Raw genomic sequence first — 15,196 nt, 5'->3', positions numbered from 1 at the left:
TTTTATTATTATTATTATTATTATAAAAATTAACACTACAAATGACAACAAAACCATTCAGGTCCACGGCAAGAATCAGAGGCATCCACAGAAGCAGAGTGCCAGAGAGCCTTTAGGTGGACAGCCACCCCACTCCTCTTTCTTCATTTTCTGGAATGCTTCCTTCATGAGCAGGTGAAGTAAGAACACCAGAGATATGCTGGTATCTTCGCCAGTAATGGTGGGACAGTCTTTGAGTTATCCCAGCCTGTTACACCTGGACACTTTTCCATAAACAAATTAATATTAAGAAGGGCAGCACGATACGATCATACATTAGTAGAGCTGATGCATTCCGAGTGACAGTAGACAGAAACAGCAGAAACAGCGAAAACAGTAACATACACCGGAGAGGCCGACGGCAAGCCATGAACAGCTTCGCCATCTTGGCGATCAAAAAAAAAAAAAGATACTGATGGTTCCTATTTATGGACTTCAGTTTGGTGTTCAACACCATCATCCCAGACACCCTCCACTCCAAACTGTCCCAGCTCACTGTGCCCCGACCTGACAGTGATCACCAGCTTTCTGGCAGACAGGAAGCAGCAGGTGAGGCTGGGGAAAACCACATCCAGCACCCGGACTATCAGCACAAACACTATCAGACCAGGGTTGGTTGCTCTCCCTGCTGCTGTTCTACACCAAGGACTGCACCTGAGGGGACCTTTCTGAAGTTCACAGATGACACAATGAGCTTCATTTCATCCAAGACAGTGCTAAGTTTGCCTATAGACCTGACAGCTGGCCCTGTGGTGTGGCAACAGCAACCAGGAGCTGAACACACAGAAAACAGTGGAAATGACAGTGGACTTGGATTTTCTATCAGCAGTAGAGACCTATAAGTTCCTAGGTTCCACAGTCTCTCAGGACTTGAAATGGGTGACCATCAGCAGCTCTATTAGCAAGAAGGCACAGCAGAGGATGTATTTTGCTTTTTTTTTATATTAAGAGTCAGAGTATTATCTGTGCACCACTTTATCAGCCTCTGTACCTCTTATCTGTAGGCAGACTCATCCCCTTTGGTGATCAGACAATAATCTCAGCCTCAACAGAGACAAGATGAAGGAGATGATTGTGGACATGAGGAAGGAGAGGAGATCTCATTGGCCACTGTTCATCTGGGGGCTAGAAGTAGAGAGGGTGAGCAGCAGCTGTACTTCCTCGAGAGCATCTTGACGAGCTGTATCACTGTCTGGTATGGCAGCACTACTGCTAAGGACCGCAAGCGCCTCCAGAGAGTGGTAAAGACTGTGGAGAAGATCACCAGGACTCCATTGCCCTCTCTGCAGAGCATTTACCACCGCAGGGTGCGTAAGAAAGCTGCCTCCATCCTCAGAGACTCCACCTACCCCCAGCATAGACTGTTCAACTCCCTAACCACTGGCCAGAGTTTCAGAAGTGTGAAATGCAGGACTCTAGACTGAAAAACTCTTTCCTTCCCTCTGCCATCAGACTCCTAAACAGCTGACAGGAGTTTATTACCAGGAAATATGTCATGTACTGATGACCTGTACTGTTTACATTCTCAGTTTACACATGCATAATTGCACGTTGACTGTTGACTACTGCACATGCTGCTCCCATGTGGCATAAATTCTCTTATTATATTATTATATATTTTTATTATATCTGTTCACTTGCTGTTTTAAAGTGTGAAGTCTTCCGGTTCTTTTTACCATGCTAACTCTGAGAGACGAGGCAGTCCAAGTAGCTTCAATGCAGTGCTGATTTATTCAATGAACACAGGTAAAAATTAACATTACATGCTCAGGTATCTTCCACCTCCAACTTGCACGCAGGCAGCTGACGGATGAAAAAGACCCTGAACCACAACTGGCCTATACATTTATCTCTTCGGTTGGGCTAGCCCCGTTCTATGCAGGAACGTCAACCGTGACGTGTTCCTGGTGCCAGCTTTGCAGCTGACCATAGCAGTAGTCAAAACATGAAGAAAATCAATGTGTGTGTGTGTGTCTGTTGATTAAGTGGTGTGTATCTAAAAACATTCTGACATGACATCTAGTGACATGTCATGACATTAAACATAAGAAAATATTATGATTACAATTACAGCTATACACATAATAATAATAATAATAATAATAATAATAATAATAATAATCTTGTCTTCTAACAGTCAAACTTTCTATCTAGTTATCCTTGACCATATGCACCCTGCAAAAAAACTCATGAGAATGACTAAGCATTTAACAGCCTACCTTGACATCCTGTCTCCATTAAACATTTCTAATACATACAAATACCTAACCAATATTTATCTGACTAAAAATACCTAACAAGTGCCTTAGATTTTGTGTTACTTATTCATCTACTTTATATTTCATTTGTATTTTGTGGCATTCATGTGGACAGCAAAGTAAGAATTTCATTGTACAGGGAAACACATTTCCTAGCTGTGCATATAATGAATAAACACTTTGACCTTTGATGAGCCCCACTAAGGTTGTGCCGTCTGTGAATTTAACTATGGTGTTGGTGTTATGAGTTGGAACACAGTCATAAGTGTAGACAAAGTAGACAAAGGGGCTCAGCACACAGCCATGTGGGGCTCCTGTGCTGAGTGACAGAATGGATGAATGATGCAGGCCCATCCCAACTGACTGTGGCCAGTTTGTTCAGAAATCCATTATTATACTCCCAGGTCGGACATCTTGGAGAACATTCTGCTCGGTAAGATGGTGTTCAACACAGAGCTGTAGTCCACAAACAGCAGCTCTGCATATGCCCTGTGTTATTCCAGGTGGCGCAGTACAGTGTGGAGGGCTGTGCAAATGGCATCGTCCATCAATCTGTTGGTTCTATATGCACACTGGTGGGCGGTGGCAGAGCAGCTTTGATGTGTTGCAGAACCAGTTTCTCCAGCCACAGGATTTACAATGGTCAACATAAAAAAGACAGGGAATGACTGTCCACATCATTTTTATCAGGCTTATTCCAATGCTGTTTTATCTTCATGCTCCTCCTGGATGATTTCCAAGATGGCACAGTGGGAGGTGAAATAATGCTGTACAGCTGGCTCTGTGGCTAGCATCAGAGGACTTAATCAGGTCATAAAGAAGGCCTCACTTACGGATGCTGTGTTGCTCCTGTTCCATGCATTTCATCAGCCCCAGGGAAAGGTGAAATATGCTTCCTCTGAAGGTAATGTGGCCTATCTTTATCCAAGTGGTGACAAATTTATTGCCCCCAGACACAATTTACAATCCATCCAAGCTGTGATTATCTAGCCCATGTTATTTAAATTGCAGAGGGACATCCATGTAGATACAGGTGCTCTGAGTTTCCAACAAAGGACAGAGCAAAATCAAAAATATATTTGTTTCATCTGTGAAATGTTATGGTCCCCTTAGCTAGTTTACTATGACATGATAAGAATAAACCAAAAATATCATGCCTTTATAAGGATAAATTGAAAGAAGTATTGCAGTTTGAATCACAAATGCAAGTATATTCCTATCAGAAGGAATGTAATCATGCTGAAAACTCATGGTTCGATATTGCCACAATTAAAAGTCCATGATACAATATTTACCATGGCATAAAAAAAGAAGAATGCCCTTTGTTAAATAATAAATTCTGTTTGAACCTGTATCTCTGTGCCTCCTGCTTTTTTCTTTCTCCATTAAAATAAAAGTAGTAACCTATGATTTAAGCATGTAAAACATTGAAATGAATTGTTTTCAGGCACAGAATCATTGTACTGTTTGTACAATTGTAAAACAAAAGATAATGCAGCAATCAATAGCAGTTCTTTTGTAAAATAAGACATAATAATATATTATTGCAGCAGCTGGATCTTGTAAACAAAAGAAATCACACTCACAGTGGAACATCAGTGTTTTAGTACCACCTAGGCAAGCTTAACTTCCTCTGTTTGGTGGCTGTGCAGACCAGTGGTCAGGTTCTGTGCCACTGGACAACTTGAAGATCCCTCCAACCACCAGCTTGAGCAAACTGCTGCTTGGCACAGCAGAACAAGTAGAAGAATACACCAAAATATACTAAGACAAGGTGGACAAACCTTCTGTGATGTCACCCATTGGTTTTCTGAAGAGTGGTTTTGAAGCTCGTCTAGCCATTGCCATCTTGGTAGTGTTCATGACTCATAAAATTACAAATGTTATTACATCCCTAATATATAATGCTGCCAGGCAATTTTATGGCCTAGCAGTGAGCTGACCTCACATTACCTGAACAGCTGTCTCCGAAAATCAGAGCAAATGCAAATATACAGTTGCAGCTGAGGCCTGGCAGAGAACAGGCAAAAATCAGAATCAGCTTTACTGGCCAAGTGTGTTGGACAAACGAGGAATCTGACTCTGGAACAGCAGCTCTCAGTGTGTGCGTGCAGTGTTTTTCTGTAAGGCAACGAGTAGCGGGCCTTCTGCCTTGACCAGTTGGGGTGAGTGGATAGAGAAGAGAGAAAAGAAAAGCAACTAGAAAAATGCATTTCCTGTCGAAAATGCTATGTGGATGCTATGTGCTGAAGGATCGCCCTGAAAATGTTGAACATTTTGACACCTGAAAGGCATATCTACCTGAAAGTATGCTGAAGTAAAGTGTGATGTTTTGAAAAATTGTTAATAGAAGCACGAATGTCCTTGAAGAGCTGAACATTTTGATACCCGAAATAAGTGAAGGTATGCTGAAGTAGAATTTTTCCATTCATTTGAACCAGGGAAAACTTTCAAAATAAAGCTAAATATTTCAGAGGTATGAAGTTTAGAAAAATTCTGAACAGAAGCATGAATGTCCTTGAGCAGCTGATAATTTTGATACTTGAAATAGCTGAATGTTGAATATTCCCATTCATTTGAATGGGGCAAAATTTTCAAAATAAAAATAAATATTTCAGAGGTATGAGATTTAGAAAAATTCTGAAGAGAAGCATGAATATGCTTGGAGAGATGAACATTTTCATACCCGAATTAGCTGAAATTATGCTGAGTGTAGAATTTTCCCATTCATTTGAATGGGGCAAAGTTTTCAAAATAAAGCTAAATATTTCTAAAGTATGAAGTTTAGAAAACTTCTAAATAGAAGCATGCATGTCCTTGAAGAACTGAACATTTTGCTACCTGAAATATCTGAAAGTATGCCAAGTGTAGAATTTTCCCTTTCATTTGAATGGTGCAAAAGTTTCAAAATAAAGCTAAATATTTCTAAAGTATGAAGTTTAGAAAACTTTTGAATAGAAGCATGAATGTCCTTGAGGAGCTGAACATTTTGATACCTGAAATAGCTGAAAGTATGCTGAGTGTAGAATTTCCCCATTCATTGGAATGGGGCAAAATATCAAAATAAAGCTAAATATTTCAAAAGCATGACATTTAGAAAATCTATGAATAGAAGCACGAATGTCCTTGAAGAGCTGAACATTTTGCTACCTGAAATATCTGAAAGTATGCCAAGTGTAGAATTTTCCCATTCATTTGAATGGTGCAAAAGTTTCAAAATAAAGCTAAATAATTCTAAAGTATGAAGTTAGCTGAACATTTTGATAGCTGAAATAGCTGAAAGTTTGCTGAAGTAGAATTTCCCATTCATTTGAATGGGGCATGATTTTCCAAAATAAAGCTAAATATTTAAAATGTATTAAGTTTTGAAAAGTTCTGAATAGCAGTATGAATGTCTATGAAGAGCTGAACATTTTGATAGCTGAAATAGCTGAAATTATGCTGAAGTAGAATTTTCCCATTCATTTGAATGGGGCATGATTTTCAAAATAAAGCTAAATATTTAAAAGGTATGAAGTTTAGAAAACTTGTGAATAGTAGTATGAATGTCCTTGAAGATCTGAACCTTTTGATAGCTGAAATAGCTGAAATTATGCTGAAGTAGAATTTCCCATTCATTTGATTGGGGCAAGATTGTCAAAATAAAGCTGAATATTTAAAATGTGTGAAGTTTTGAAAAGTTCTGAATAGTAGTATGAATGTCCTTGAAGAGCTGAACATTTTGATACCTGAAATAGCTGAAAGTTTGCTGAAGTAGAATTTTCCCATTCATTTGAATGGGGCATGATTTTCAAAATAAAGCTGAATATTTAAAATGTATGAAGTTTTGAAAAGTTCTGAATAGTAGTATGAATGTCCCGACCCCTACTTTGGGAACCATTGATCTACATGAGCAGGGACCCAACAAAACTGTATCTCTAACCCATCCTTTTAATTTTTTTTTTTATTGAATAAAGTTATGTACATGTTGGGCTATAGCAACATTCCATGTTGGAACAGGGATTAGGTGCATATACAAAACATAAAAATAAATTAAACAAAATACGAAATTACAGTATAAAGAGCAAGGCCTTCTATTTGAAATTATATTCTTCAATAATGTCATAAAGTTTAACAGCAGTTTTGGTTTTCATAAACTTGGATGCTTTCAAAGAAGCAAGAACCTCGTGAAATAAACAGAAACGAGGTACTACTTCCGTATTGATTTGTGTGAAGGTAGAAGTTTGTCCGCATGTTTGTCCTTGGATTGTGGGAATTGTAGTCTTTTAATGTAAGTTTTACGTATTATTTGCCACGAGAAAACTACAAGTTCCAGATGTCTCAATACGGAGAGCGTAACAAAATACTGCAGAGTTGATGCGCCATCCGAGAAGATGTCTGAAGTTGTAAAGAAAAGAAAACTAGATAAAACCCGTAATGACAGACTTTACTTTGACAGCTACTCCGACGTGACTATTCACGAGGAGATGATAGCTGACCACGTTCGGACTAACACGTATCGCACGGCGATAACCAAGAACAGCCAGTATATTCGGGGTAAAGTCGTATTGGACGTCGGTGCAGGAACCGGCGTTTTAAGCATGTTCTGTGTCCAAGCCGGTGCTAAGAAAGTGTATGCGGTGGAAGCCTGCTCTATCGCGGAGCAGGCTGAGAAAATAGTCAAACACAACAACATGGAGGACAGAATAGAAGTGGTCAGAGGCACACTGGAGACGGTGGACCTACCGGAGATGGTGGATGTGATCGTCAGCGAGTGGATGGGGTATGCTCTCCTTCACGAGTCCATGCTCAACTCGGTACTGTACGCGCGCGACAAGTGGCTAAAAGCGGGCGGCCTGATTCTGCCCAGCAAGGCCGAGCTTTACATCGCACCTATCTCTGACCCGGTAGTACAGGACCGCCTGTATTTCTGGTACACCGTCAAAGACCGGTACGGAGTCGACATGACCTGTATGTCCGACTTCGCCCGCAGATGTATCATGAACTCCGACATCATTGTGAACTCGGTGACCACTGAGGACGTGCTTTCCCACCCGGCCCACTTCGCCGAGCTCGACCTGTACTCCATTAAAGTGGAGGAGCTGCGGTCGGTGAAGGGACAGTTCCGGTGCGAGTCGTTTGGCTCTGCTGCGGTCAACGCTTTCTGCATCTACTTCACGGTGACGTTCTCCTGCGCGGACACCCAGCAGGCGCTTGTGCTCTCCACGTCCCCGTTCAAACCGGAGACGCACTGGAAGCAGGCGGTGCTTTACCTGGACACTCCAGTGGATGTGGTGCAGGACACGGTATTTGCCGGAACGGTCAGCATGTTTCCCTCAGAGAAAAGCACCAGACATATCTGTGTTCATGTGGACTACACGATAGGAGAGCAGGAGAGACAGTCCAAGACTTTTTCCATTCCGGACTGGAGCTCGGAGGCTCAGCCATAATGTGGCATCAGATGAAGCGGTGGTGAAAGGAGTCCTCAGATCAGTAGTAATACTCTGTTACAAGTAAAGGTTCAGCATCCAATGTTGTTTTTGACATGATGTTATTACATATAATGTTTTACTCTTATGACTTGTTTGTTATCTATATATGTTACTAGGTAGTCTGAAGCAGTGGTGGTAGAGGTACTCAGATCCTTTACTTAAGTAAAAGTAGCAATACAACAGTGTACAACTACTCTGTTACAAAGTAAAAGTCCTGTATTCACATTGTTACTTAAGTAAAAGTTCAAAAGTATTAGCATCAAAACATCCTTAAAGTACTAAAAGTAAAAGTATTCATTGCACAGAATGGCACATTTCATATTATTATAATTACTGAGGCATTATTTTGTACATCACATTTAATGTTGCAGCTTGTTGTATTAAATAAATGTAGTGGAGTAAAAAGTACAATATTTGCCTCTAAAATCTAGTGAGTCAATATGCAGTAATAGAAAATGAAAATACTCAAAGTACAGATATATCAAAATTGTACTTAAGCACAGTACTTGAGTAAATGCACTTTGGTGCTGACCAGACAACACACAGACACATTGTGTTTATAACCTGTCAGACCTGCTCATGGTGGAGTTACAGGGACTGTAGTTTTGACTAGTTTGGTAAATTGCTTATGTAAAATTTCAAAGCTATAAGGTCACATTGTCTCTCATATTACATATTGCTGCCACCCTAACAAAAATGTGCAGAGTTACTTGTTACAAGAACTTTTTTCATTTTTATGAGATGCTTTTGCATTATAATTAGACATGTTGATGTTATTATGACCTGCAGCATTTTTCTTATTATGGACATCAGTACAGGGCTCCACATGCGAGCATCTCGCATATGTGAGTAAAAGTGTGTGAATGTGAAGAATTATTTGATTGCAGTGCTATGAGTGAGAACTTAGGTTCTCTGTTTGTAAGGACTGGGAACATTTTATAAGTACTCAAAGAGAGCCACAAGAGTGAATGGTCTTATACTTGTATAGTGCTTTTCTTTGCTTTACAGCACACTCAAAACGCTTTCACACTACTTGGCCATTCACCCATTCGCACACACATTCACACACTGGCGTCTTGCTCAAGGACACTTTGACATGTTGACTGGACAAGTCAGGAATCAAACCTAATCCTTCGGTTAGGAAATGACCCGCTCTACCTCCTGAGCCACAGCTGCCCCCATGAATGAGAATAGTTGAATGGAAAATATGATTTTGGTGGATTGGCTTCTTGTCTTTGTCATTTATATTAAACACTGAATGTCATTGTTGATGTTCCAAAAACAAAGCTCTTGTCAGAAAGAAAGTGAATGTGTGTAAAAGCTGCCTGGCTGCACCGCTGTCCCTTGACAAGTCTGGCCACCAAAATCTTCCCCTTCTTGTGCACCAATTTAAATAAGAATACAAGAAATTAAATAAAGGTCTGTGGAAATAAAAAGCTTTTAAAAATCATAGATATCTAACTAACCCAAAAATGTAATCTAAAAAAAGGGAAACATTTGTCCAGGCACGAGTATCTTATTGTGATGACAGGTGTTGTACAGGTGTCCCTAATAAAGTGGCCAGGCAGTGTATTATTAGTGCATTAGCTTGTTTACCTCCCTCCTTCTCTTTTATTCATGTATACTGTATGTATACACCCACATACTGTGTATATATACATTACTAGATTGCATAGAGTCGAACACAGCCACACAATACACCTGAGTTCTATCTTATATTACTTACATTATTTACACCCACTAGGGTATGACAGAGTACCGTAGACATTCTGCACAAGGACATCTGTCTGTGGATTAAAGACATTCCCTGTGTCCCTGACCTGTATGAACTTTGCTTGCTGGTGATGGAGGAAAACAACGTAACCCAGTGTGATAATGCTCTGAGGCAATAAGAATTATCAAAGGTCTATGGGTTTTGTAAAGAGCACTGATCACTGATAAAGCATGTAGAATCATAACAGAGCTGCCATGTAAATTAAAGGTGCTGTCCATGGTTCTAATAATGATAACGACTCAAGCAATGAGGCCTTTCAAAGATTTAAAAATATCTCTGACCTTTGCGACAGTTGAAGCTATGTTCAACAATAAGACTGGTCATTTTCTATATTAACAGTATTTCAGACACTCCCCATAGAGAAACTAAAACCAACATTGATTTGCCTCTATTCACAATTAATGTCTGTCAGTCTGTCAGAACTATTTTAGTTTATCCATCTGTGCCACTGACCTCCATTATCGTTCAAAAACAATTGAAATGCACAGCTGTACTGGGTGATGTTAACCCATTACAAAACACCAGACCCTGATATTCTTTTTTTTTATCTGCCCCCAGTGCTCCAAACAGCCAAAGCTTTTTACACCATCTGAAGTAAGCAAAGTCCACTGTTATCTCTGGGTTGTTTCCGACTACACCATAGGACCAACTGTTTAACCTCCCGTCTGTAGGCTGACTCATCACTATCTCGGATGAGACCAATGATCATTGTGTCATCTGTGACCTTCAGGAGTTTAACAGAGGGGTCCTCTGAGGTGCAGTCATTTGTGTAGAGGGGAAACAGCAGTGGGGAGAGCACACATCCCTGGGGGCACCTGTGCTTATTGTCCAGGTGCTGGATGTGGTTTTCCCCAGCCTCACCTGCTGCTCCCTGTCTGTCAGAAAGCTTGTAATCCACTGACAGGTGGGGACAGGTGCAGTGAGCCAGTGTCAGTTTGGAGTGGATGATGCCTGGGATAATGGTGAACCTTCAGTTCAACACCATCAAAATAACAAACTAAAATCAAAGCAAAACATAAATTCAAAATGAGAACAAACCTGACCAACAATAATGTGATGGGATGATTCAGGAAACAGTATCCTCAGGGAACAAACAGGAAAAAAACACAGTCCATACACAATAAGAAAAATAACCCACAGGGGTGGCATAGTACTAGTACTGAATATGCTGTGCATATTTGTCTTGTTTTTGTCTGTTGTGTCTATGCCTTAAGAAAGTAAACAACTGGATGCAATAAAACTTCATTCAGCTAAATAAAGATAGTGTAAGACTGAATTAATTATCTTTGGGAATAAGGAAGGAAGGCTGGCACTCAGCGCTTACCTTAATCTAGGGCACTAAATACTAACACCTGTGTGAAGAATCTTGGTGTAATCATCCACAAGGAATTTCTGGCCACATCACAGCTGTCACCAAATTGTCATTCTGGCATCCTAAAACATAGCTAAAATGAGAAACTTTCTGTCTAAGCACAATTTAGAACAGCTCATTTATTCTTTTATTATTAGTAGGGTAGACTGCTGTAATACACTCCTGATTGGCCTCCCCAGTAAGACCATTAGACAATTGCAACTCATTGTATGGATGACAAGGTATGGATGCTGACTCAGCATCCATACCTTGTTTTCCTGGTCTTTATTATTGTACGGATGCTGATTCAGCATCCATACAATGTTATCCAATTATTTATTGGATAACATAGTATGGATGCTGAATCAGCATCCGTACAATAATAAAGACCATTCAAATGAATGGGGAAATTCAACTTCAGCACACTTTCAGCTATTTCAGCTATTGAAATGTTCAGCTCCTCAAGGACATTCATACTTCTCTTCAGAACTTTTGTAAACTTCATACTTTTGAACTATTTAGCTTTATTTTGAAAATCTTGCCCCATTTAAATGAATGGGGAAATTTTTGCTTCTGCATACTTTCAGCTATTTCAACTATTAAAATGTTCAGCTCTTCAAGGACATTCATGCTTCTATTCAGAACTTTTGTAAACTTCATACTTTTGAAATATTTAGCTTTATTTTGAAAATCTTGCCCCATTCAAATAAATGGGGACATTTTTGCTTCTGCATACTTTCAGCTATTAAAATGTTCAGCTCTTCAAGGACATCCATGCTTCTCTTCAGAACTTTTGTAAACTTCATACTTTTGAAATATATAGCTTTATTTTGAAAATCTTGTCCCATTCAAATGAATGGGAAAATTCTACTTCTGCATACGTTCAGCTATTTCACCTATTAAAATGTTCAGCTCTTCAAGGACATTCAGGCTTGTCTTCAGAACTTTTGTAAACTTCATACTTTTGAAATATTTAGCTTATTTTGAAAATCTTGCCCCATTCAAATGAATGGGGAAATGTTTGCTTCTGCATACTTTCAGCTATTTCAGCTATTAAAATGTCCAACTCTTCAAGGACATTCATGCTTCTCTTCAAAATTTTTGTAAACTTCATACTTTTGAAATATTCAGCTTTATTTTGAAAATCTTACCCCATTCAAATGAATGGGAAATGTTTGCTTCTGCATACATTCAGCTATTTCACCTATTAAAATGTTCAGCTCTTCAAGGACATTCATGCTTGTCTTCAGAACATTTGTAAACTTCATACTTTTGAAATATTTAGCTTTATTTTGAAAATCTTGCCCCATTCAAATGATAGGGGAAATTCTACTTCAGCATAATTTTTGCTATCAAAATGTTCAGCTCTTCAAAGACATTCATGCTTCTATTCAGAAGTTTTGTAAACCTAATAACTTTGAAATATTTAGCTTTATTTTGAAAATCTTGCCCCATTGAAATGAATGGGAAAATTCAACTTCAGCATACTTTGAGCTATCAAAATTTTCAGCTCTTCAAGGACCTTCATGCTTCTATTCAGAAGTTTTCTAAACTTCGTACTTTTAAAATATTTAGCTTTATTTTGAAAATCTTGCTCCATCAAATGAATGGAAAAATTCTACTTCCATGACAGCTACTTTGTTACATCTAGCTTTCAACTGTTTCTAATGTAGTTAGTGTTAGTTTTTTTCACTACACTAAAACTGGTTGTTATCAACAAAAGACAATAGAGAGAGACCAGCGGAGGAGCGGGTAGGTAAACTGGGAGACAACCCGGCAGAGAAGCCGGTGGAGAAGCCAACAGACATGATAGCGGAGGAAAGAGAAGCACAGCCACTAGAAATGCCATCTATCTCCGGTAAAGCCCGCCAAATCCATAAACACCATGTCTGCCAACAATTGCAGCGCCCCCCCCCAAAACCCAGAAAATATAGAGAAGAGTTTATCAAATATGGGTTCACATGCATCGTCATAAACGAGGTACATCCCCAGTGTGTAGTATGCTCAGAGGTTCTGGCACATGAAAGCCTTAAGCCTGTAAAAATGCTACGACACCTGAACACCAAGCATCCCAGTCTTGCTGGTAAACCTGTTGATTTTTTCTGCAGAAATGAAAGAGAGTTATGAGGACAAAAGAAATTCTTAACTATACAGATTACAATAACTGCCAAAGCTCAAAGGGCTTCATATGAGGTGGCATATTTAATTGCACAGGCCAAAAAGCAACACACAATCGAGCAAACTTTAATTAAACCTGCGACTGTAGTGATGAGCCGGGTTATGCATGGAGATAAACAGGCCACTGAGCTGGAGTCAGTGCCGCTGTCTGACGGGACTGTTGCCCGTCGCATCACAGACATGGCTCAGGACATCAAGTCTCAGCTGATTGAAAGAGTAAAGAAGGGGAGATATGCTTTACAATTAGATGAATCTACTGATGTATCAAATACTGCCCAGCTCCTTGCTTACGTTAGATATATTTTGAGGGAAAACTTAACGAAGAGATGCTCTTTTGCTCCCAGCTGGAAGGGACTTGCACAGGTGACGATATTTTCAATAAACTTGACACAAATCTAAAAGAACAGGGTCTGTCATGGAACAAATGCATTGCTGTGTGCACAGATGGTGCAGGTGCAATGCTGGGAAAAAAGAAAGGACTAAAAGCAAGAGTCATGCAAGTGGCACCTCACATCAATTTTACGCACTGCATTATCCATCGAGAAGCTCTTGCTACCAAAACACTGGATATAGAGCTTAATTATGTACTTGAAACTGCAGCAAAAATGGTCAGTTACATAAGATCATGCCCACTTAATATGAGACTTTTTGCCACTCTTTGTAACAAACTGGGATCAGAGCACCAGGGCCTACTGCTCCACACAGAGGTCAGGTGGCTTTCGCGAGGGAACATACTGATCCACCTTGTCAGGTCCGCTCGGTGCAACCTGCCTGTCTTCCGCCTTTCTCTCCTCTGCTCTCTTGACCTGTGGGATCTGCACCTCAGCTGTGTTGCATTCGGTAATTAGCGACTCGTTTGTTGGTGTGCACAGCTGGGGTGCATCCCGATGATTACCTTCCTCCTTATTTATACCTCTGGCAGACGCTCCGTCGTCGCCGGAGCATTAACTTGCTTACCATGTAACAGACCTGTGCTCGTGGTATGTGTCGTACGTCATTTTGTTTTCCACGCTGACAGTTCCTGTGCCGTGGATCTCATTTTGTATGTTGGTTACTTGTTTTGTGTTATACGTCTCTAGAGGTCCACACTGACAGTTCCTGTGCTGTGGATCTCTTTGTATGTTTTTTTTGTTCTTCCATGAGGTTAGCCAGACGTTATTTGGGTATCCATGTTGACAGTTCCTGTGCTGTGGATTTCCTTTTCGTTTGCCAGTCCTCCTGGTTGGTTTAACTATTCACCTGTCTGTCCTGATTCTCCTACTCTCCTGGTTCCTACCAATTGTCTGCTTTACTCACCTGTTCGTCTTGGTCTCCTCCACCATCTCTGCCCTACTTTGCTGTTAAATGTACATGGACTATGATACATGTTTTTTTGGTTACATTGTATCTTCCCTATTAAACCACCTTTTGTACTAGCACCTGGGTCGGCACTCTTGAGTCCTACCACAGTTCTCCCTCACCCTCTTGGTGATGGGGACTAAACCATAACACGCCTGTATGAGCTGTGAGATGAGGTGCGCATATTTTTTATCGAACAGGGATCCCAGCTCGCTGAGCACCTCACTGATCCTGACTGGCTCACAAAACTGGCATATTTGTCATGTATTTTCAAAAAACTGAATGGACTTAATACGTCGCTGCAAGGTGAAAACACAAGCATCATGTCACTGAATATAAGATCCGGGCATTCATGAGGAAACTGGAGCGCTGGATACAACGCGTTGAAATGGGACAGTTTGATATGTTTTCTGAGCTGAAGGAATTCATGGAGGACAACACACTGGGCGTAAACACTGTTAGGAGATCTATCACTATTCACCTTCAAGCACTTCTGGAACATTTTACAAAGTACTTCCCTGTGGAAACGGCCACAGAACAATATGATTGGATAAGATCCCCGTTCACTGTAGACAGGGTGAATCACCTACCATCTGACATGGAGGACACACTCATTGAACTATCTTCTGATCAAACTTTAAAGGCTGCTTTTGATTCCAAGACGCTGACTGAGTTTTGTATTTCAGTCGAGAGAGAATACCCGCAGCTTTCCATGGCTGCTATGGATATACTGATGCCATTTGGTTCAATGTATTTATGTGAAAAGACTTTCTCAGTGTTAAACAGT

The 15,196-nt window shown here is 40.2% G+C and overlaps 1 protein-coding gene across 1 annotated transcript; it reads left to right on the top strand.

Moving 5' to 3' along the window:
• Positions 1-6,629: 6,629 nt before the first annotated feature.
• prmt6 (protein arginine methyltransferase 6) lies at positions 6,630-7,981 on the top strand. The gene has a single exon (XM_020625551.1). The coding sequence runs from the start codon at positions 6,671-6,673 to the stop codon at positions 7,724-7,726; it is 1,056 nt and encodes a 351-aa protein (XP_020481207.1). The 5' UTR covers positions 6,630-6,670; the 3' UTR covers positions 7,727-7,981.
• The last annotated feature ends 7,215 nt before the right edge of the window (positions 7,982-15,196 follow it).

Source organism: Monopterus albus, unplaced genomic scaffold (assembly GCF_001952655.1).
Source record: "Monopterus albus unplaced genomic scaffold, M_albus_1.0 scaffold358.1, whole genome shotgun sequence".
In the NCBI taxonomy this organism is placed as follows: domain Eukaryota; kingdom Metazoa; phylum Chordata; class Actinopteri; order Synbranchiformes; family Synbranchidae; genus Monopterus; species Monopterus albus.
This window is presented reverse-complemented; position numbering and strand designations above follow the sequence as displayed.

What these genes read in the sequence shown, in the direction of transcription:
- prmt6 (XM_020625551.1), top strand. Translation starts at nt 6,671, where the DNA reads ATGTCTGAAGTTGTAAAGAAAAGAAAACTAGATAAAACCCGTAATGAC.